The sequence below is a fragment of the Botryllus schlosseri genome, chromosome 6 (assembly GCF_051294905.1).
Source record: "Botryllus schlosseri isolate E-star chromosome 6, Bs_hap1, whole genome shotgun sequence".
NCBI lineage: Eukaryota > Metazoa > Chordata > Ascidiacea > Stolidobranchia > Styelidae > Botryllus > Botryllus schlosseri.
In genome coordinates this window covers 20,192,150-20,218,015 of record NC_137241.1, presented here as the reverse complement: position 1 = coordinate 20,218,015, position 25,866 = coordinate 20,192,150, and the positions used below count along the sequence as shown (strand labels likewise).

The window sequence follows — 25,866 nt, the reverse complement described above, 5'->3', positions numbered from 1 at the left end:
GGCATTACTACGCTTTCTTTTATACTTTGTTGGTTTTTATTAGCAATTTTTATCAGTTCCATCGGGCCTACGATCCTCTCAATCTTGCATCCCCTCTGCATCCTCGTGTTCGATATTGATCTTTCTTATTTTAGTTTTTCTCGCTCTTTTCATTCTCTTCTTTGAATCCGTCCTAAGTCGAGGATTTCCCTGGGCTTTTTTCAAGCACGATGTATGCATAGCGACATAGGAGATGGGAATCTCAGCTAAACCTTCGACGCTTCGGAACTTGGTACTGCCCAGAATAAAACCGTGACCTCTACCGTCAATTCCGTTGGAACGCAAACACAACCCCATATAGTAGCTTTTGGGAAGGTGAATACTAAACAAAAAGTTCATCACCCGTGCAATTTGGTCGTGATGTTGAGGACGGCGGAAGGTGTTAACCTTTTTTTCTAATCACCACCATCAGAATCGGGTGGTACAATGACATAACGTAATTTGATTACCGATTTTCTTTTCTTAACATCATCATGCCATATTTTGCACTCAGAGTAGAGTGCAAAATATGGCAGGAGTTCAACATCCGTGGTATTTCGGCATCTCTGATCATTTTACATCAGGCCGATGGCCGCACTTTCGTTCCTAACTTTGTGTAGCACACCACTTATGCAAACCGGAGGGCGTTCGGAGAAGCCTAAATGAACCTCCAGAACTTAAAAAAGGGATTCTGAAGTCGACCTCTGTCAGACTGGTATCCGCAGCCCGTTGGTGTTGCAGCAGTGCAACGGGACACTACTCCACTATCAGCAGCCATATGGTACTCGAAATGCTATAGGGTGCCGAGAGGTTCAAAAGGTGGGGTACCACTGATAGAAGGTGGAAGATATATTAATTGATTCATACAACATCCTTGTTCTTCGCAAAACATTCTGAACTTGTCAGCCGTACTGAAAAGTGCCTAAGGTATTATTACTTATCCGTTATTTACTTGATTGCATACCCGTAGGCCTATACATTTTTCATATATAGTTAATAATTCTAGTAGCAGCAAGTAGGCCTCCGCTCATTTGTGTTATCGGTTCATCATATATATCTAAACCAGTCGCTGTTAATCTTTACTAACCTGTGCGACATTTATGCTAATCTGCAAGCCTTCGTGGAACACCATATTATCGCTTAATCATAAAAGCAAAAATTCAAACTACACATCCAACACATTACTGGTGTGGAAAATGAACTGCTGGCCATCAACTGTGTTCTAAAAGATGAAATCAATAAAATGAAATTTTCATGCAAAATGAAAACATTAAAATAAATATACATTGCAAATCATAGTGACTTCAGCCGTTCTGTTTCAGCACCAATTCAGAAAGGCAAGGCTTGACCCTAGATGGTGTCGTCGTGTTTTTTGGCCGAAAAGCAACAGCGTGATACCAATTGCTTAAATATAAATGAGCTTTTAAATATGGGAATTAGAATTGCCATTTGAAAAGGACGGGGGTTTGATTTGAAACCCCAACCTCTTTCGTGTACGCCACTGCACAGGATAACATTATCAATTCTACTGCCGATCGGGTCTCAGTACCTGGAAGCAATGACTTTCTAAGGCGAGTCCTAGCATTTCAATCGATTATCAGAAAGGGAATAGCTAGGGTCGCATTTAAAACTAACGGTATATTTTGAAACACTTTGTTTAAAACATGTTTTAAACCAGAGGTCTCAAACTCAAATGTGCTCGCGACCCATTTCGCAGTTTTTTACGACTACGCGGGCCGCAGCATTAATCTTGAGGACATTCAATGTATAATTTCAAAGTAGGCCTTATTTGACGGGACCTTGCAGACAGGCATTCCACAAACATCGTGGAAATGTAACTTACTAGTGCATTATTTACGCCTGACACGAAAAAATCACATTTTCAAATATTTGAATAAAATTGTTTTTGTGCCGGGCATAATGTTTCTAATTAATGAGTTATATAAATTATACGCGAGGATGCATAATGACATCGTCGGGTTATAATATTGCAGCTAGTAGACCTTTGACGTGCCAAAATTTTATGTAGAATATTTTAAAAGCTACCGAAGATTGTTCGGATATCAAAGCATTGGAGCGGTGTAGCTTAATCTGGGTTTTGGTAAAGTCGTGATAACTATAGGCTATTGTTATTGTCATTGCCAAAGTCAAATTAAATCAGCGTTAGATTTTGCCTTCGATAATTATTGGAACATATTAATACCAACTTTAATATAATTATTATTGAGTCATAGTAATAGCATTGCTTTGTTAACCTCTTTAGCGATCGTAACCCTGGCGCTTCCAATGAGATTTTTCGTAGCCCCTGTCCATTTTCAACACAATTTCTGATGATGCCTATAATAAAATCAGAAAACCCATTCACATGAAATCGGTCGTAGCACGAATACTATTTTCGAGTTAAATAAATTGGCCAAGAAAATATTCCACAGCATATTGACCTAATTCAACAATGCATCTCGCACACCCTGATGTGGTACCTCGTACCCCGATGGGGGTCTACGGACCCTGGTAAAGAATATCTGGAATAGAAATGTCCAATTGGAGAATAATTCATTGTTATTACTAGTTACAGCTATGTACCGTACTACTACTCTACTTGCCACGGATAATAACACGGATAACGAGTGCGAACAACACCCAGCATGTAACCAACTATACGTCACGGGGTCATAGAATGCCAATAGTTGCAATACTCACCTGATTAGATAGCTATACCCTACGCAACGTAAGCTAGGACCTTTTGATATGTTACTATTCTCCTATCTCCATGACAGTTGCATAGATTGTTGCTTCCGTAGGGTCACCGTTTCGAGTCTCAAGTCGTTCTCTGATTTTAGCGTTTGACCCGACTCAACTCGACTCATTTTCGTTCAATAACCGAGTCAATCCGAAATCGAGTAATTTTGCGAGAAGATCGCACCAAACCAGATCACAATTTTCAGTCCCGAATCATCAACGGGTCATATTTTACCGTCATGAACTATAGGAATGTGACGTAATAGCTGCTCTTCTACCGCATTATAGCTTTTATAAGTGATGTGATAGTGACGTTTGTTGAGATGTCAGAGATTTTTATAGTAGTTTTACGGTGAACTTTAATTTCCTATTTCTAAAAATATGTATGGCACTTGAATATATTGCTGAATACTGGAAATTCCAAAATATCGTCGCGGCCCGCACAAAATGCTCTCGCTGGCCGCCCGTGGGGCGCGTGTTTGAGACCTCTGTTTTTAAACAGTGTTTTAAACAAATGCCTCTTTGAAAAATTAAAATTGTTTTTTTTTTCCTCAAACGTTCTCTAATTATGCCATAGTTGTGTAATGACGTCCGAAAAACCAAAACCATGCAGTATGAGCATACGGACGATTTGCACCCAAAATAGTCGACGTATACGATGCGGGGGTAGCTGGAACTCTCGAAATCGCCGTTGGTTCAACAGTTTTTGCACTGAGATGTAGATCATTGGTACGGAATGGGTGTTCTGATGATGATGACCGCCGACCGTAAAAATGCTGCATAACGACGTGGTCCTGGTTAAGATATTTTTGGTGTGTTTATGATAGTGATTGGAAGCCTTTTTCGTCGAAGGAGCCATATGAACCCTATATTTTCAATGGTCAATTCCAATGCACTGTAACGTCATAATCAAATATTCGTGACGTCATGACAAAAAAACACGTTTTAAGCAAGGACCTGTTTTGAAGATGTTTGTTTTAAATTGATTTTTGTTATAAATGAAACTCTAGAAATAGCAGAAGTTGCACTGTTCGGCAATAAATATTTATCAAAGTGTTTTTCGTTACGTGTGATAACGATAATTTATTGTTTTTGTCTTTTGACGCTATGTCGCCATCTGATCCGCGTAAGCGGTACAGTACATATCCTAGAAGTGGGCTATTGATGGAAGTCGGCAAGTGCGCTATAATAATAAATAATATCACCCTGTTTCAAATGCACTATTGTAAATGACTGTTGTAATGGAAAACACCATGAATACCAGGAATATCAAGTGTTATAAAACGTCTCAAATTTAAGGTATGTCGTCTGAAGTGATCACTTATGATCACTTATGATCAACGAACATGGAGATTACCATACCAATGTCGTGAACCATTCAACATATTACAGTTCCACCGAATATTGTCGACAAGAATGCTACAACCATTGATCTGGGCGTCATCAAAATATCGTGCCTCGTCGAATCGTTTCCTGCTCCGAAGATTTCGTGGACTTTGGAAAGGGATGCAGCAACCATAACCACGATTAACGACACATTTGGATTGTTTTCATTATCCGACCAGGCTCTGGGAAATCATCGTTACGAATACATGTTGTTGGTTTCCCTCTCTGATTGGCTGGGAGAAGCGAGGATCGGGTGCACGGCTGAGACTAGATTTAGTTCCGCGTCGGAGTATCTCAAACTCAATGAATGTAAGGGATTACAAAATTTAATCCGCTGCACTTCGATCGAATATCTAAATTCCCCCACCAAACTCCCCAGTTTGACACTATCATATATGTAATGAAAGATAAGAGATTGTATAAGCAGTTATAGATTTTATCAGAGTATGACGTCAGTATATTCTGTAAGATAGTATGCCTGGATATCAGCGATGGAAGTGTATCCAACGCGCAACGAGACTTCAGTCAAGTGAAGTGGACTATAGGGTTTCGGCAATGAATATTGTAGCCTTAGCAAACAATAAGGTTTTCAGACAACATTAGTTCTATAACATTTTAAAACAATTTCAGTCACATTGTGTTGAACAAGTCTGCCGATAGATACGTGTCTTAATCACTATATGAATGAAATGATAGTACAGTTATCTGCATTAATCACGCTGCCGGGATTGCAAATCATTCCTTCCTGGCACAAATATGAACAAGATACCTATTTGTCTCGCAGGGATGCGCGGCTATAACGGAATAGTATACACCTTCACCAATCCTCACGAAAAAATGACACGTGATCAAGCTGATGTGCATTGTAAGCGAATGCACTCGGAAATCTGCAGAGTGCATGACGTAGCTACGCAAAAGATATTGAGTGAATCATCAAAGACATTGCAAAGTTCTTCATCTGGTAACGTATGAAAATCATCCAGAGTAATGCATATTTTGAGGCAGTGATGTACGGTAGGGTTAACGATTGAAGTGGTACTTACCACTTCCAAGACAGATTTACCAAGACATAAATCCAAAAGGATAGCTTATTTAACTGGATACTTACTACTTCATATTTCACTAGAATTATTCACGGGCTGGCTAAGTAATAAAGGTACTGTGGTACATATTCGCAATTCAAGGTAGCCATCGAAAATGCATCTAGCTGTTCGGTCGTTATAGATTGAAGTTACATACATAAGAATTTAATTAAAATGATAAGTTTTTGTTCTGTACTATATATTGATGTTGACCTTCGCAACTTCATCCTACACTTTCTGTTCGCCAATTATGTCAATTGGTCAATTGCCAATTATGTCCTCTTTTCGAGTTGTAAAAATCAACAGTCGGTGGGGCAAATTAATTCGTTTTTCACCTTGTACCACTGCGCTGTCATTATACGTAACAAGGCAGTTGGCATTCCATGTTGATTTTGAAGGAGTTGCAGTGCTCTGACATTCTAAGTATTCGGATTTTTTAAATAAGTACGACAAACTGAAGAAGGTTGGAAAGCACTTTCCTATAATTCTCATTTCGTATTATTGCTACGGCAGTGCACATCGATGGAAGAGCTCATGCTTTGAATGGAAGTCGCGTTTGGTTATGGAGTGACGGTGACATGATTTACAATGAAACCAAATACGGAAGGTATATCGCATTTTAATACTATAATGTTTATAGCTCCCTATCTTGTGATAAAAATACAGACCGTGACCACTGACCAAAGTCCCGATCTCATTTTGTTTAGCAATCTAATATCATTTCTCATACTGTAAAGGTGGACAGGCACATATGGCAGATATTTGGACGACATATATGCGGGCTGGTCGAGTGGAAAACCTAATGACAACGGGGATTGCTTGATACTAGCGAGAAATGGCGGCCGATATTGGTCTAACGTTGCGTGTGAAACTCGTTTACCAGCAATCTGTCAAAGGCGTAGTGAGTATATCGTCACTCTTCCTGCTGCAAGTCGTTGTGTCCTAATTAGTAATGTTTCTCATCATCAGTGCAACGGGCACCTGTTCTGCATTACGCGAAAGCCGGAAGTTGTTCATCAACCATATTGATTTCATGGGAAGCATCCCGAAAAGCTGTTGGCATTCGTCATAGGTATGGTTGCATTTAAAACAAAAATCAATTTAAAACAAACATGTTTGAAACAAGGCTCCAATATAAAGCATTTTTTAATGATCTTTATGTTATTTTTTAGGCTATGGCGTCACGAATATTCAATTGTCACGTCATAGTGAATTGACATTGACAATTGAAAATATAGCTTCTTTGACGAAATATTTGTACTATTGCCGTTCAACCGACTATTTTGAGGGTTCCAACCATCCAATATCGATATGCGTCGGCTACGTTGGGTGGTTATTGTCCGTAAGCTCATACAACATGCTTTTCGTAACGTATTGACACAATTATGACATAATTTTACAGCTTAGAAAACACAATTTATTTTTGAAAAATGCCTTTTTTTAAAACATCGTTTGTGCTTTAAAACACCGTTTGTTTTAAGTGCAAACCTAGAATAGGTAAGTAGTAGTGATGGTGTGAACCTCTGGAAGGTTCAGCTTCGTGTGAACGCGAACCTTTTTGAAAGGTTCTGTTTGAACGCGAACGTGAACGTCATGACGTCACGTGGCGTCATATTGCTATTTCCAACCCCATCTTTCAATGAAGTGATCGCCTATAGTAATGTACACGATATACCTAGCGACGACTCGGGTCACATATAATGCCACAATGCTGAAGTATTATTATCATTATTATAAGTAAAAATCGTGATAGTGGCGCTTATCATTGCACATGCAAAGGTTTTGTTCGCCACTTCTATACTGTGTATTTGTATTACAATGAATTTCCATTTTCCAAATATAGAGAATCGCTCACTATACTATTGGTATAGCAACATGCAAATTAAATATACGGTAAATTTTACTACCGACTCCAACTCCAACTCCGACTCCACACATTTTCAATGGACCGACTCCGAATCCGACTCCTGAGTTTTTAAACCTACCGACTCCGAAACCGACTTCAACCCCGACTCCAACAGTATTATCAATTTACTTTGAAAATTATATGCCACCGTGACGGTTAAATGACTATCATAAAGCCAATAATAATATGCAAACATATCATTAATGATGGCATGCAAAATTGTTTCATTGTGTTACAGCTCGGATTATACATGCATGCACTATGCATGAAAGATTGCCTTTCTAAATATTCTTCCTTTTATCATATTTCGTCAGTTTTAATAACATGGACTCATTCAAACACGACATATAGTCCATCCTGTATAATTCAAATGTAGATAGCACAATCGAAGTGTTGCTCTTATGTATGAGTCAGCAACTATTACAGAGATGCATCTTACTAATTTTCTCATTACAAACTGTACTTTTGATTACAAGCGCACACACTCTCACACTATACTGATAGACATTGGTCATATACGAAATTTAGGAAGTAGTCAAATAGCATATGTCCATATGTCTCGTCTTCATGCACTTAGTCAAGTAATCAAGGACTAGGACTTGAAGTCTTTCTTAATCATTTGTCCGACCCAAGGAGCTAAGCTATACTACAAATATTTTTAATTTTGTCCAGTGGGACGAAACGTTTGGTTATCTTTACATCAATTTTGCAACCAGTCGATATATTTGCTCTGCCACAATATCATGGTATAATTCCAAAAATTGCATCAATTGGTGACTGCGTCGCGAAGATGCATATTGCTCCTTACTTCCTCCATGCAACTGAATCGTAATTTGCAAATAATCTCAAATTCTATCTATGTCAGGGGTAACCAATCTATTCGATTTAAGAGCAACCTGAGATTTACGAACCATTGCGCGGCCAACTTGATTTTTGATGACCTTATTTTTTAGTCGTCCAATAGGAACGAACCGAATTAGGTATTTTGAAAACAAGACTTATGACTACACTTTAAAATTGATAACAATTATGTCATGAAAACTCCGTGTGCCACTGTACACTGTACAGTAGGGCTGTTCAAAAATAACTTTTTTTTCCGGATTCCAGCCATTCAGTGATTAAATCGTCAGGTTACCTTAAAAAACGCTGCACACCAAATTTGGTTCAATTCTAACAAGTATTGGGCTCCGCGGATCCAATTAAAATTTTTAATTTATACAGGAAAATTGAAAAAAAAAAATTTTTCAAATTTTTCTGTCAACCCCATGAAATTGTTGAGCTGTCTTCAGAGACGATGCAAATAAAATTTGACTCAATTCGGACTAGTAGAAGTGGAGTTATTGGAGTTTTTCGTTGATAATTCTCCAAATATCCTTGATTGGTGGATAATCCGAGAATTATCAACGAAAAACTCAAATAACTCCGTTTCTACTGGTTGGAATTGACTCAAATTTCATTTGCATGGTCTTTGAAGACATCTCAACATTTTCATGGGGTTGAGAGAAAAATTTGAATTTTTTTTTTTTTAATTTTACGTAGTAAATTAAAAATTTTAATTGGCTCTGCGGACGCTTAGACATGTTCGAATTGAACCAAATTTGGTGTGCAGCCTTTGTTGTGGCAACCTGACAATTTAATCAGTGAATGGCTGGAATCAGGAAAAAAAAGTTATTTTTGAACAGCCCTACTGTACAGTCATGCCTGGTCCCGCGAAGCACAAAATATTTTCCAAGGTAGGCCTAATGAATGAATTCAATCGATAAATATATTACTTGCATATATTGGGGGTCGCATCTGCATAGCAATGGGCTCATTTGGCAAGGACAGTGTTATTTGGGGTTTTAAACATAGCAATATTGACGATTTCAGTGAACATGCCTCAGTCATTTTGTGCGAATGTTTCATCGCCAACAATCTCGCTTCGAGCGCACAAGCGAAGTCGCATGTTGGACGACACGTCATCTCCTAATTGCGAGTATAGTTGGACTCGATTCTGTAAATTACGCATATTTATAATTTCCCGGAGGGGTTCCAATACTAAATGCAAGAAATGTGTCAATAAATCATGCGAAGTGCTAAGAAAAATATAACGCAGAGTGAATGTTTGTAGTTGTATAATTGTATAATTGACTCCAGAAGGCTGCGTTTACAATTCGCTGCGTGTTTCTTCTTTTGACGGACCGGCGTAACCGCGCCGTACGGCCTTGTTGGCTGACGTATCACGAAGCCTGTCTATTGCACACGATGGATCACACTGACGAATATATTTTGTTTCTGTCTCCACGACTTGTAACTTTATTGAATTACGTACGACAATGTAACGGACTTCCGAATCAGCGAAATATCATGAATTGAATGTGAATCAATGTCTCTACGTGGTATTACCTACGCATATCTCGAATCGCCCCGAGAGAGTTTTTGCACCAAAACATCGTACGATTTCATACTTTGTTATCTACGTTCACACGACAAAATATACGACTCACAAAGGTCTTATCAGGTCTCAGTTCAGGGAATTACGTAAGGTTTTACCAACTCCTTATTGAATATTTTTAAAATGGCGTTATACCAATATACTCCGTTAAAAGTTCCCCCTTACCACCAAAAGAACTTGGTGTAAAAAAACGAGTACATTGGTCAATATCTCGAACCTAGGGTCATACAACATATGGACTGGGGCTAATCATAGGGACTGGAGACAGGAAACGATTTTATATGCAGGGGCAAAAGTAAACTAATGAAACGAAATACCATCCAAGCGTGGCATTCGGAAACCCTATATTACATAACCATCCCGGGATGACACGAAATCACATTATTACGCCCTAGAGGCAACTGAAACGCAAACCAACCATATTAAGCGTTCAAATACAACTAAAGAAATAAAAGACATTAACTAGCACAAAAGCGGTACTATCAGCAACATTAAAGGTCACTTCGCATGCAATAATATAATACCATCAAACACAAATGAAAATTATAATATTAAGCAGCCCAAAAGCGTTACAACCGTGACATTAAAGATCACATCGCATGCAATCAACAAGTTAATGAAAGTTTAAAATAAAGAACAACAAAATGAAACACAATACAATGCAATTCGTAGACGAAACCAGCCTATATGCACTGACGAATGCCATCAACGTGTATGCAAGGTCAACACCATAATTCATCCAGCAATCATGCTTCAAAACCCACAGAACATGCTATTCACCGTCATCAATGACTTCTTCTACTTTCCAATTATTACTGTCAACCCGTCCAGCGGGCGCAGCAATCATTCCTACCAAATCTGTGTTGCCTGTACACAGCAACAGAGGGCTTATGGCAACTCAACGACAATTCTGCCGTGATCGTCTCAAATATGACGCACGGTTCCGTGAAGCATAAGTGGGCCTACACGAGCCTAACATTTGGATATCAGCATTTATTACTACAACGCATACTTCAGCAATGAGCTTCGGTGACCCCACCTTACATTCTACAACGGGGAGTCACAACATGATGCAGCAAACCTGCATTTACATAATATCAATGCACAAAGCACGCTTTTCACTACGCATATCTTTACTCTACGCGATTAAATGCACCACATAATCATTCAAATGTCTTGGTCTAACAATTCGTCTCCCTCTGGACGTATATCTTGGACTTGACTCGTTGAGAGTTCTGCCTTCATTACATGTTTGGGTCTTAGATTTGGATTCATGCCCATTATCGCGATCGACATCAACAGGTAAGCATTCAGAGATACGCTCTCGGGACGTGCTACCAATACTACTCGGACAGTCGCTCTCGCTGTCATCACTACCAGAAGAAACTACACACGCGTCACCCGGAGTTACCACTTTGTCCGCATCAACGGGCGGAAACTGCTGCACAAAATCATCGAACGCGTCGTTATCTACATCAAATGGCGGAAAGTAACACACTTTCAGTCTGTCAATCGACACGATTTTCTCTTTCCCCTTAATCAACAAAGTGAAGGACTTCCCCGATTTCGATCTCTAGATTACCTTGTAAGTAAGGCTGGGCACAATGATCCGAGTACTCGAATCTGAATCGAGTATTAATTTTAGTGATTCGAGTCGAGTAGTAAAAGACGAATTCTTCGAGTACTGAAATTATAGGCTCCTCGCCACTTAAAGTTAGTTTATCAAAGAGAATTATAGTTTCTATACTAATTTTCACTGTTGAAGCCTTGAAACCCTGATTGGCCGTATCGTAGCATACGAAACATATAGTACAAAGCTACGAACGTTACTAGAAATAGCACATTTTCGAAGTCATGATCGTCCCACAACATTGTCACGAAATGCAATGAAATCGGGATGGTCGAAAAAATACCAAAGTATGTTTAATGTGTTGGATAACAGGCATTATATTCTTTGTGGTGGCACAAAAGGTACATATTTGAACGTTGACATATTACATTATGTTGTGACGTCATAATGAGTGATACTCGATTACTCGACTCGACTCAAAGCATAACACGTGATTCAGAATCGAATCACTTAGTTACTCGATTTTGCCCAGCCCTACTTGTAAGGACCCACATAGTATACCAGAAATCAAAAGCGGTCTTTTTACCCCTCTCGTTTTTTACATAGACATGTGAACAAACCTTGAGATCCGGCGTAACATATGCATTGACATTCGTCCGGATGTTGGACTTATTGAAATTCAAGTTTTCGAAAAATTCGCGCACATCACAAAGCACCTCTGCTTGACTACTCTTGAACTTATTCGGGTCATACTCAAAATAGGTTCCCGGCTACCGCACATTTTCCCCATATGTCATTTCCGCCGCGGAATAATCTTATCCCTCGCGCACCGATGCATTCAATGACAAAATCACAAAAGGTAATAACCAGGCCGTGTTATTTTTGGCATTTCAGCAGCCAGATGCCAAAACTGCCAAAAATAAAAATTTGAAAATGCCAAAAATAAGCAATTTTTGGCATATGCCAAAAATAACACGGTCTGCCAAATAGTCTATTTCGTTCATGGTGTTGTGTTAACAGGACCGCGTTACAAGCGAGAAGAGCGTTTGTGAAAGGCAGGTTTCTTAATCTGGGCCCAGCCCACCCATTAGGGGTGAAACCATGGTGTCCTTAATGGTGTGGGCACAGCGAGATTGAACGGCTGACTGCATTTGGTAAACGTCATACTTTCCATTTGTCGAAAGGCAATTTTACGACCATTTTTGACCGGCTTGTCGAGCGCTAAATTTGATAAAATGGGTATCAACGAGAAGCTGCCGCAGTACTGATTATTAAAATATAAATTATATTCGGCTCATGGAACTGGAACCCCCAAAATCAACCACGATTTTTGCATTGTGATCGAGTTGAACATTGTGACGCAACAAACACTCTGGCTATTTCTGAGCTGCATAGTCTCGTTTTGCCAGACAGTCTTGTTTCGTCAACGTTCTTAAACAAGCTAACCTTCCTAGGACTCTTCCGTGCGAGTTGGTAATATTAAAGCCACCTGAAGTGACAAAAGTCCTCCGAAAATCTATCGGTAGACTGAAGGAGAAATTATAGTCGGGCTACTAAATAGAATTTCTTGAGAGACAACACGGGAAACTCCTGGAAAAGTATCGGGAAGAAAATTCTTTCCGCGATTAGATCGATGGCACTGGTGAAGTGATCTCTTTTCATGATGCATGGAAGCCGGTTCGGCCGTCCAAAGATTTCGAAGCTCTGAAAACCTTTTGTGGATGACTGGCAACATTCTTTCCCTCAACGGCTACTGTTGAAGCCGATATTTCCCAGATTCGCTGGGCGAGAAATGAATTTAGGAGAAACTTAGCTGACCTGAGTGTGGAAGCACTGTTACAGTGCAAACGATTTAAGTCTATTCAACAGCTGTATAATCAGCTGTTGAGCGTGTTTGTTAGGCTTTTCTTTCTTTTTTTTGCTTATTGTCACCGATTCCGATGGATACTGCATATTTTGTGGTTTCGTTTGATATTATTAACCTATGAAATCGTTAGGTATTTTCTTCTTATTGTTTGTTGGCACTGATTATACGTGGATGCTGCACATTTTGTGGTGTCTTTTGACAAACTAGCCCAAATAAAGGGTTTTTGTGACTAATTCGAGGCTGAAACTATCTATTTAGAGCACGATGCCAAAACTGCCAAAAATAAAAATCGAAAAATGCCAAAAATAAGTTATTTTTGGCAGTTTTGGCATATGCCAAAAATAACACGGCCTGGTAATAACCGATCCCACGCCGCGGGATTATTAGCGCATCGCAAACCGCGTTTTATTCGTCGAATCCCCGTCTCGGAGATCGAATTCTGCTGTGGCGAAAGTGCCAACGAAAATGAATGTTTACATTCAAGGACCGACATAAACTTTTCCCATTCATACGATGTGAACACTGAGCCACGGTCGGACCTTATAACCACGGGTGCTCCACGATCCTTTACAAAACCATCAATCAAAGCACGGATGACCGTGTCAGTATCTTGTCTTTTCATGGGGACTGCATTAGTATAATTTGTGACACGATCAACGATGATAAGAAAATATCGATTACCATCTTCCGTTTCACGAAGCGGACCAGCGATGTCAATTGAAATGTCAGCATTGCGATCACTACGGCGCGGCACATGTTTCAATGCGGAGCGTACATGACGAATAATTTTTCTTTTGTTACACATCCCAGTCAACAAAATTGTGTATATTTAATGCCGAACTAGGCGAAGATAGTGAAGGGGAGAAGAGATCCCAGCCGTTTTCTCACCATAGCGAGGCGGCACCTTTGATGTAAAAAAACTGATCGGTGATCGCTCTCGAATTCAAAAGATCGATTGTTCCATTTCCCATCGTCGGCCAAAGAGATTGGTGGTAGCGTTATTAACCAATTAAACCACGCATGATTATCACGTGACTTTACCGTGCCGTCTGGCTTGGACAGGTTTGTGAGTACTTGAGCGTGGAGTAATTGTGATGTCATGGAGCAGTCTTCGGATGCTGTTTACCGCTACTGGCGAATGGGGCTGTTCCACTTCATTTTGAACACGCGGTGGCGACAAAGGTAACTCGACCCAAATCTGTTTTGTTGTTATATACTTTACTATGGGACTGGACTAAACATCGACCTAATTTCGTCTCTTGACGTACAACGAGGATGGTGAAAGTATCCATATCAACTTAAATCATCCATATGGATATCAAATAGCTGTTAGATGACGAAATGATGCTATTTCTTGGCGTCTTGTCTTCGTGATGGAAGTGCTGAAATTATGATTCTATCCTTATCACCAACTGCAATGGTTCTATCATTATCATTTTCGCCATTTAGCGCCCAATACTACACCAGGTTGGACTGGGTTCAACACAAACCCTTTCTAGATATATTATTACCTTAACCAAATAGCTGTCTGGTTCAATCTCATCACTATCTGTTGGTTTTTTAAATGATAAAATACTAATAATACCAACTAGATCTCATCCTTTCTGATGATTTACAATTAAACAGTGCACCAGTAGTATTGTAGCAGTTATAATACTAATAATACGAACTATAGATCTCATCCTCTCTGATCATTGACAATTAAAGGATGTACCAGTTGTATTGTTACCGTTATTTTGTTGAATAAAATGGAACGGTTATAAACTGAAGTAGCAAAGCGTATATAGTCTATAAAGCAAAGGTTCTCGAATATATTTTTGCCCGACCCGAAAATAAATAGTATGGCAAGCACATAAACATTGGATTATAACATTCTAAGCAACGGATTTATGCATGCTCATTATTATACATTAACACAATTTTTAGGAAGAAGGAATGTCAACCTGCTATTTGAGAGAGAGAGAGACAGAGAAACCCATGTATGGGACTGAGACAAAAAGCGAAATACTATGGTGTAAACCAAATTGATACAAATAGCATTACCATATCCAAGAATTGTAAAACACAAATATGAGCTTGTGACCCTTGGTCATTTTTGATCATCGAGTTTGTACTTGAAAATCTTGAAGGTTGTAGCAAAGTTCGTTGTGCTACCAACATAATAGGTACCAGATAATCAGATACGTATAATAAGAGTCCATGTAGTGAGCAACCGACAATAGTCCTGTTTTGTTGAAGTACCGGTAATATGAGATAGTTGTCTTACAACTAAGACTGATTGCCAAGTCTTTCAGTTGGAAGTACACAAATGACGCCATGCTTTCAATATCTGACAGTGCTGAGTGTTCAGGATTTATAATTGGAATGATGGTTGCTTTAAACTAACAACTATAGAGTATGCTTCTTTCAATAACGGGTGAATCTCTCTAGATTCAGCTATCCCCTTTTCCGAATTGTTGAATTGTCAGAACAAGATGCCGTGACTAATGACTTGTACGGTCTATTTTTTTGCAACAGCTTTTGACACTGACGTCTCTTCTCTTCTGCAACCTCTTTCATTGAAAACAGAATAGATGAGGCTGCCTTGACTGAAGTTTCATCAGCTTCATTGATATTCAAACGCATGATTTTTATATGTTGTTGGACCTGACAGCAGCAAAGTCGCAGTGGAATCAAAGTATCTTATGTCCAGTTTTCAAATTTTAAAGCTCCCTTTTCTAAACTTGAAAGAAATGGACTTTTCGAAAATTCTTGTATTTCTTTCTGTCATATCTTAGCCATGGTTATGTCTGTTTCAGTGTATCAAAGTTAATCGGGGTCAATATATGGCTGAAAGAAGATGAAAACTTCACTCAAAGTTAATTTTCCCAAAATCTGTAAAATGGACATAAGATACTTTGATTCCACTGCGACGAAATGGACAATGTACATAGCATAATTTTCCACAACACACAACACTCATGGGGGTACTGATTTACTGCAGCCTAAGCAGGATAAATCATGCTGGTGAAATGATATTCTGCAGACTACTTTTCCAGGAGAGGACCAGGCATCCATACCTCTTCTTCGTAAACGGAACCATCCTCCTGATAACGTTTTGTTTCTAATTGATATATCTTCTGCGATCAAATGACCGTCATCCTTACACAATGAGGCATATAACACTTGCCATATCAACGACTCTCGGAAAATTTACAGCAATGTACCGGTAAGCTGCAACCTGCCAAGTGCCAATGTCCAGCACGAGGACAAGACGCCAAGTAATAGCCTCATTTTCGTCGGCTAACAGTTATTTGATATCCATATGGATGATTTATATTGATTTGGATACTTTCACCATCCTCGTTGTACGCCAAGAGACGAAATTCGGTCCATGTCTAGTCCATTCCCATAGTAAAGCATATAGCAACAAAACAGATTTGGGTCGAGTTACCTTTGTCGCCACCGCGTGTTCAAAATGAAGTGGAACAGCCCCATTGTATTTCCGAGGTTATAACGATGGAATGGAATAAGAATGAAGTTATCGTTTACGTTTTATGTGCTTGAGAATAGTAAAAGACCGGATTGGCTATTGATGAAATTATTTCCACACTTGGCTAGACGTGTTATGGTTATGACTGCGACATCATTTGGTACCGGTAGTGTAATCGTTAATGCATGAATCTGTCAAGAGACGTGCGATATGCTCAATCTATCTACTGTCTGTGTCTGTAATTGTCCGTGAAGTGCCGATCATTGCTTCAGAACAATCGTAATATTATAACCACAATGCTTTATAGATCCGATATCTGAATGCTCACTTGTATCAACGTGAATTTTAATTTTCTGGAAAGAATAAAAGTATTAGCCACTATTCCTATCATTATTGATGTTTTACTGTGTGCAGTGTGATGATGGCACCAACGAGGTAGTTCCACAAAATTGGCTGGCATGCAACAACAGCTTGTGCTTTTGGCCCCCTGAAGGAAATGTGCAAGATCTTTCAAAGATTGCATCTTAACCTACAGACGAATGGAAAGCCCATGGATCTAAAGTCATTTGCTCTGCAGGTTGGTTATACTAATGTTCAGTTGTTGTCTGTAACATTTTCCTATCAATATTTCTCAGTAACTTACAGTCAGTGCCTTGAATCTGCATACGGGCTCCCAGTACCAGGCTATTGGGCAAATTCTACCCCGACTCATCCGAAAATACTCAGCCGGTCAAATGACGGTTATTATCAAGCTGATAGATATGCAACATTAAGTCAATGAACTGTTCAGATGTAAGTTGATGAGATCATTCACAGATAATTTTAAATTCTGAGTTGTTTTGAAAGTCAATGAGCAATTATGGCATATTTTGGCTATTTTACCATTAGGTGGACAACTGCACATTCGTACCTCATGTGTTGAAGTAGTATATTTTAATAGAAGTGATAGCAACGTCGCTACCAGAGAATGCAGGTTTTTTAGCCTTTGCCGGTCAATCCTGAATCATGGTGTTGGTCATTAAGGGCATTGGTTTGGAGGCTAGAGATTGCGCAGTTGTGAATAAGTAGGCTGCGAAAGACTCATACTTCTTATATTTAAAACAGGCCCCATGAGTTTCTTACAAAGCTGTCGAATTCGCTTGATGAGATAAAAGATGAAATGAACCAGCTAAGGGAAGAGATGAAACATATGCATGATAAAGTCAATGAAGACGACTCCATGGAAGATTTTGTTGAAGCAGACAGTGCAGAAGAGCTGGATATGCTGTTGAAAAATCAGGTCAGCATAAGAATTTATTAGTCGGATTAAACCGCTATGAGCTAAGCATCTTTTTGATATATGTCAGATCCCATTTGCTGTCGCACTGAAAATAGTGAAACCAAATCTTCGGGCTACAGTGCGTGCATTTTTCAAGTATTTTATGACTCAAAGACTTGCCTAGAAGTATTCGTGGACAGGTGCTTCTCGTCAAGGTGGATTTAAGATAGCCGTGCAAGGCTCAAATCTTTGGCGTCATCTTTTATGTGAGTGGTAAGACAGTTTCATTCAATTTCGTTGCTTGAACCTCAGTTCGTTCCAGCTGTCCTGCAGCATACCGGATTCAGGCTCGCTACCCATCATGAAATTTCAGCGCACATAAAAACTGTTCTACATGGAGTGCCGGAATGGGATGCCAGTCGCCGAAAATGAAATAATATTGCCTCAGGTATCCGATCCTAATTGCAAAATACTATGAATTATTGTATATTGTAATTCGTCATTTCCAAAATTTTGCCTTGAAATACTCAACAAAGACAATCAAGTAAGTAACCACAAAACCGCTACTGGTGTTCTCAGATCCAGGATATAGTTGACGTGCCATCAGAAAAGGTGGTCTGTAGACATGTAGCCTAAGTACTGGACAAAATAGCTCAGTATACTTGGCAATAACCATCTGTCTTATAGTTCAGGTTAGGTTGAGTTATGGTTTAGAGTTGTCATTTATCAAGTAACATACTTGGGTGTGAGATGATCAAATGACGTACAACCAGAAATGATATGATTAAGACAACCAGTGCTAATTCATAGCGAAAATATAATAATAATGTTTACATCTTATTTTCCAGATCCCTCAAGAGGTCAGCAACGTTGTTGAATTTACATATGATGGACTGGACGATGCTCCGCAAAGGTTTTATGTCGTGTGACTAGGGCTGGGCATAATGATTCGAGTAGCCTACTCGATTCTGAATCGAGTATTAACTTTAATGATTCGAGTCGAGTACTAAAAGACGATTTTTTCGAGTACTAAAATTATACGCTTCTCGTCACTGAAACATAATTTATCAACGAGAAATATAGTTTTGATACTAATTTCACAGTTGAAGCCTTGAAAACTTGATTGGCCATATCGTAGCATACGGAACATAGTGCAAAGCTACGAACGTGACTGAAATAGCACATTTCCGAAGTCATGATCAACCCACAACATTGTCACCAAGTGCAATGAAATCGGTAGGTCGAAAAATATACCAAAGTATCTTTAATGTGATGGATAACAGGCATTAAATTCTCTCTGTGGTCGCATAAAAGGTGCATATTGGAACTTTGACATATTTCATTCTGTTATGACGTCACAATGAGTGATACTCGATTACTCGACTCGAAGCATGTTACGTGATTCAGAATCGAATCACTCAGGTACTCGATTTTGCCCAGCCCTACGTGTGACCATTCAGATTCACCGTGCGGTAGTTGATCATAGAGGTTAAAGTTGAAACTAGTTTGGGTCCTTGTTACATATTAGCCTATATTGTGTATACCATAAACCGGGTAACATTGGATACTAAGAAGTAGAACCTTTGAATATATATTGATGGAAAATGGTTGCTGCTTGTCCAATTCTTTTTCATGAGGCAACAGTACCACAAGTAGTCTCAATAAAAGGTGGAATCATTTCACTACCTGATAGCTTTGACCAATGTCCCCTCTAATTTTTAACGAGTCTGCGCGCACTCGCCAACTACCTGCGCAGACCCTTGGACAGCAGTGCGTAACGACAAAAAAACGATAAATTATTGGTAGGGGGTCAATTTCATCAAAATTTATGGTTATCAAATTCTTACAACGAAACATAGATAGCATGTGAGTCCTAGATTTAAAAGAACTTGGCAGCCGTTACCTCTAAGCAGTCTTAATCAATGGCAGAAATCTCAACGGGCCCACCCTTAGGTCAATAAAAAAAAAGGTGATGTCCAAAGTTACCCCCTCAAATTTTATCAGGACGGGGTAAAGTTGGACACGGATAATTTACAAAAACACGTTACTCATTTATGACCATGAAAATTTTGAATTAGTTGATTCTAATCTCTGCTCAATAACCCCAGAAAAATACGAAACTTGCCTTCCCTGCACCCAGTCTTTTCTAAGATATAGAGCAAATTTGTGAAAAATTGTCCTAAGATACCCCGGTTTACGGTACTTTATTTAAGCGACTTTTCACGGGCCCAATGTAATGTATTTTAATCGATCTTAATCTAACAAATGATCATGCTAAACTCTCGCCTTTGATCATGTCATATGTCGGTCAACTTGTATTTTCGTTGATTTTAATAAAACTAACACGATAATGAAAATGCTGAGTCGACTTGTGATGACTTGCAACACAGGGTTTGAAATCAACAGCGATTCGGGTGGCGAGACTAGCGGCAGGGTTACTAGCGCTCGGTCAAGGAGTCTGCGGCTGAAGTGCGAAATTATTATGCGCCGAGCGATCGCTTCCCATTTTGTTGACTGGGATAGGACATGCCCTTACTGATTCTCGTAACCGCCTGTCCATGTTAGGGAAAACGTAATGCCGTTTAGGCAATGCCAACGTCGCGCGCATTCCGGGGTGCGAAAGAGAATGTACATGTCCAAACAATTCACGCCTCATATGACGTGGGACCCACACTCGTGGAATTACAGACGACTTCTGTGATTTAACGCCGATGTCTGGGACGTGACAAATCACGCCCATCTCACACCCAACCAACTTCAACTCTCTTAACTTCAAATCAGTCTCACTCAAAGTACGCTCACGAAATTCTGTCAATTCCTTGTCTTGCCTCTGTGCAACTGCAATACGCTTTATAAAATCAGGTTTCAGGCCATCTGGCACAACCAATTCATTAATCTCAACACGAGATAAGAAATCAGAAACGGAGTTGAAAATACCGCGGATACACGTAGTTTTGTTCACAAAATAATTAATGTACTCAAGGTAACGAAACATAGCTGGGTCCGCACATTCCTTCGGATTGATAATCATCTTAGCCAACACCTGACTGTCCGTGACCAGGCTCACTGACCTGGCCATGCAAAAATCTCGAAAATGCTGCAGAGCCATGTATACAGCGTACGTCTCTCTCTTCACAGCCGACCATTTTCGCTGAGACTCAGTTAAACTCTTGCTGAAAAAAGCCAGAGGTACATATCTGCCATTCTGGTGCTCATTGATGACTGCGCCTAACGCAACTTGACTTGCATCTGTCACAAGCTGTATAGGTCCTTTGAATGTCGGAAAAGCCAATCTCGCTGCATCTATCAAAGCTGCTTTGATCTGCTCAAATGCATTCTGCGCCACACTGGTCCATTTGAGCTTACTTCGAGCACTTGTTCTTTTCAATAAATCATAGAGCGGCTGCATAATCGACGAACAGTTCTTGATGCTTCTCGAATAATAGTTTATCATGCCTATCATCCTTCTCACCTCACGAATAGTCTTTGGCACTGGAAATTTCACAATCGCCTCAACTCGTTTGGGATCTGGTCTGATGCCATCCTTGTCAATTAAAAACCCCCAAAATCGAACTGACTCTGCTCCGAACTTACACTTCTCAATACACAACGAAAGGGACTCACTCATCAATTTCTCAAAAATTACCCGCAACGTCTCCAAATGAGACTTCTCGTCAGGCGTCGCTACAACAATATCATCACAATACAGAAAAGTATTAGGAATGCCCCCAAGCAACTCGTAAGCCAATTTACACCATTGATCCCCACTGGACCGAAAACCGAAAGGACACACATTGTACTGAAATTTACCGATTTCCTTCGCATAAAACGCTGTCAAATGGCGGTCTGACTCCTTCACCTCAATGTTGTGGTACGCGCTTGCTATGTCAAGAGTGGAAAATACTTTGGCCCCTGCCATTTGTGTACGCATCGACGCAATATTCGGTAATGGATAACACTGAGGAGCCACATGCGAATTCGAGTAACGATAATCGATGCACAACCGCACACCAGGAGGTTTACCCTCAACGTGACTCTGTTTTGGGACACACACGATCGGCGAGCAAAAATCCGAATCCGATTTTGAAATTACACCGCGCTCCAACATATCTTTAATTTGTCGCCGAACTTCTAACAAATACTGGGGTGGGATCGACCGTGGCTTCGGAGATTTTAAATAACCGAACGTCTTTATTCGCATGACATGTTTCATTTCGCGCCGTTAGGGTTAGGGGTTGCCGGACCAAGATCTCCGGAAACTCTTTAAGTAAATCAACGTATGGCGTGCGTTCACTCGCGTCGATATGCGCGACAAGAGATGAAAATTTGTTTTGAGACAATTTTATTACAGTACTGCGGTCACGAGTCGCGAGTTCATCCAATTCTGGATCTAAAAGCAACTTATGCTTTTTCATGAAATTCCAGCCCAATATTGGCTTCGACACTTCAGTTATTACAAAAGGACATTCAAGTGGTTCATTATCACCGAACTGCAACATCAAAGTTTTAGTGCCATACGCATTAATCACGGAACCATTTGCTCCCCGAAATTGCCATTTCGGCGTATAGTGCCGAATCACATGTTCACTCGCTGGTAAATTAGAAATCATGGAACCACTGTCACTCAAGAAATTCAAACCATTTAATTTATCAAATGCATAAGCCAGATACTCGAGATCAAAAGAATTAATACTTGGACCACTTGGATAGAAACCACTGCCATATAGTCATGAACTACGATCAAAACATTTACGTTCACGATAGGCTGAAAAGCTCCGATCACCATATCGGTGATGATTCTGGCATACCCATTCGATATTACTGCCACCTCTTGGACCAACGTTGCCGCCCCGATAATATCGCGTACCTCTGAGGATTGACTCGGCCCTATTCTGCGTCATGGGAGAATGGTTCAAAGAGTTATCGCTATCATCACTTGGTTGCACTTTAACATCAGCCAATTTCAATTCCGCCATTTGCTTCTCCATCCTAGCAAGTTGCTTACTTATCGACTCGATAAACTGCGTATCTTCCTCAGCTCCAACCGCGCGCTCCTTTTCCGGTTTTGCCACACTTACTTCATTAGTTTGGATGGAGTTATTACCGGGATTCGACCCCCCATACAGCTCAACCGCGCGCTGACACATAGTATCAAAATCATCTCTATAATGTCCACGTAATGCGAAAGCGATGTCGGCTCTGCAGTACTGCAAGAACACGTGACGCTTGAACCCCGCCATAAACGGTGAATTATCGGCACCCGCACACTCATTAATCCGCGATCGCAAATCTCTGGGATTCAGACCCGGAACTGCCTCGGCATAAAAGTTATTTACCTTCTGATTAATCGGAACATCAAAACGGTCCAACAGAACCTTTTTAAGCAAGTCGTAGCAATTAGGATCGTGTGGGCTAGGAATACTCGCGTCAATAGCGGCTAAGTGTGCGTCATTCAAGTTCCTCAACAAAATGAGATATTTAGCTTTTTGCGACCGTACATTCTCGCCCTCGAGCTGATGTTCTAATATTCTGAAATATAGCGCCGGTTCCTGCTTGTTAAAAGGTCGATTGATAGTGATCTCGCGAGAGGTGAATCCGTCCAGAGATTCGTTGTCACTACTTCCCACTTCCATTTATGACAGTGAATAGCAATTGCTCCTGCGAGAATTGAAAATGATTACCTTTTCGTTGCCCGTACACGCAAATGTCGTACTGCACGCAGACGAATATTCCGGCAGAAACGCTAACTCAGACTTTATCACGAAATAATGGCTATATCACTGAGAAAACAAAATTACAATGAACAATACGGAACTCACACAAACTTACTAGCCATTTCTAAGTACAATTAACCCGTTCAACGGACATGAAAACTTCCCAAACAACACAATTATATCACATAGCTCGATACTCTGACATGACTAAACAATTAATTACACAATTGACACAGTTCCATTCAACTGCAACGCCGTCTCTAAAATTGAAATAAATGCAAAACCCTGTTCGGGAAAGTTACTTAACTTCAAAATATGTTACAATCCTTCGTCTCTTCTGAGTAAGCGCTTTTCGTTGTCGTTTCTTCCTGGCAATAACGTATCGTCGATTCCTGTGAATGGTCTTTCCCGCCGTCTTGCAAGGCGAATCTTTATATTTATCGTTTCCGTGGTCCGTTCCTGTATTGCTTTTTCTCGCCGTCGTGCAAGGCGAATCTTTATATTGATTGTCCTCGGTCGGCCGGTCGGTCTTGATTAATTTCACGTCGGAGGTCAACATATAACGCAGAGCGAATGTTTGTGGTTGTATAATTGTATAATTGACTCCAGAAGGCTGCGTTTACAATTCGCTGCGTGTTTCATCTTTTGACGGACCGGCGTATCCGCGCCGTACGGCCTTGTTGGCTGACGTACCACGAAGCCTGTCTATTGCACACGTATTCGATGGATCACACTGACGAATATATTTTGTTTCTGTCTCCGCGACTTGTAACTTTATTGAATTACGTACGACAATGTAACGGACTTCCGAATCAGCGAAATATCATGAATGAATGTGAATCAATGTCTCTATGTGGTATTACCTACGTATATCTCGAATCGCCACGAGAGAGTTTATGCACCAAAACATCGTACGATTTCATACTTTGTTATCTACGTTCACACGACGAAACATACGACTCAAAAAGGTCTTATCAGGTCTCAGTTCAGGGAATTACGTAAGGTTTTACCAACTCCTTATTGAATATTATTAAAATGGCGTTATACCAATATACTCCGTTAAAAAAAATTTCAAGTCAAGTAAATCTGCTAAGGAATATTCTACTTTATGGTCATATACGAAGATCTGCGACGTATGTGGCTGGTCCCTGGTTACGCCAATGCGTCGAAACTGATGTTTTAGTCATCATCAAATTTCGCGGTCAGGCTTATCAAATTTTGGTTGACCTTGCAATTTACCAGATGTTATATCTAATTTCGAGAATTACCCCGCAGGTCACAAAACCTTCTCGCTGGCCACATTTGGCCTGCGGGGCACGGCTTGGCCGCCCCTGATCTGCATCGTTACTAAAAACAGTGATTGCTTTTACACAAAAATCCTATTATAGTTATCATTAGTAATTTAAAGATGGCTTTCATGATAAAGAAGTTGGAGTCGGAGTCGGAGTCGAAGTCAGGGTCATTTTTACAAACTCCGACTACGACTCCAGACAGTATTTTTTCCATGACTCTGACTCCGACTCCAGCCACTACAGTTTTCACGACTCCGACTCCGAGTCCATCAAGCGAAAATTAGCAATACTCCGACTCTAACTCCATCGACTCCAACTCCACAGCCCTGATTATGACATTATACGACGTAATCAAAGCATAAATCAAATACCGTTGTCATTGTAGCTGGAAGTTCCGTTTAATTGAATTTCGCCCCAAAGTCAATATCAGGTGCCGGGAACCTATGGCAAGCCATATGACACTCTTGATGATATATTATGGCTCGTTGAAAAAGTTCTTCATTTTCTATTTAATTCCCAACTTCTGTTTCAATATGCTGATTTAATTTGTATGGTTTGATAACGATCGAAGACGTTATCCTTGTGGTAGCTCAGACAAGTCTCTCTGCTAGGGTCCAAAAGGGCACGTCCAGGGGATTTTAGGGGCTCGGAATGCCGTTTATTTAACAGTTCAATATAACATTTTTTTTATAAAGTGGTACAAACAACTTCAATATTTTCGGGGTTATCATCTGACAAATCCAATCCGTCGAGCACGATAATTTATAAAGTTTGAATGATTGTTATAGTTGGAAAATCAAAGTTGCTCTCGCGCAGGCAACCATGCAATGTCATAATTCGCAGTAGGCCTAAACCACATCGCACGCATTCATAATTACAAATTAAACATACAAAATAGGTTATTAGCTAGCTTGCTCGCGACGCCATTAAAATGCAGGGTTGTAACCAAGTCACAAGGCTCCGAGTCACAAGTCAATCTCACTTTCATAGTTTTGACTCGAGTCAAGTCGAGTCAATCTGAATTCACCACCGAGTCAAGTCCGAGTCCAAGTCATCATGAAGAGGGACGAGTCCGAGTCATAGTATATGACTCGACTCCGAGTTCAAGACATTGTGTTGACTGCTCGG

General features: G+C 40.1%; 2 protein-coding genes across 2 annotated transcripts in view; one reads left to right on the top strand and one right to left on the bottom strand.

The window, feature by feature from the left end:
• LOC145441433 (interleukin-1 receptor accessory protein-like 1) overlaps nucleotides 1-25,866 on the bottom strand; it is a 391,709-nt gene that overhangs the window by 322,258 nt on the left and 43,585 nt on the right. The window lies entirely within an intron of this gene.
• LOC145441429 (uncharacterized) overlaps nucleotides 1-25,866 on the top strand; it is a 116,527-nt gene that overhangs the window by 74,075 nt on the left and 16,586 nt on the right. The window contains exons 14-18 of the mRNA XM_080319285.1: nucleotides 4,150-4,452; nucleotides 4,928-5,104; nucleotides 5,739-5,832; nucleotides 5,963-6,126; nucleotides 6,195-6,297. Coding sequence (XP_080175411.1) covers nucleotides 4,150-4,452; nucleotides 4,928-5,104; nucleotides 5,739-5,832; nucleotides 5,963-6,126; nucleotides 6,195-6,297 — 841 coding nt within the window. The remainder of the gene's footprint in view (nucleotides 1-4,149; nucleotides 4,453-4,927; nucleotides 5,105-5,738; nucleotides 5,833-5,962; nucleotides 6,127-6,194; nucleotides 6,298-25,866) is intronic.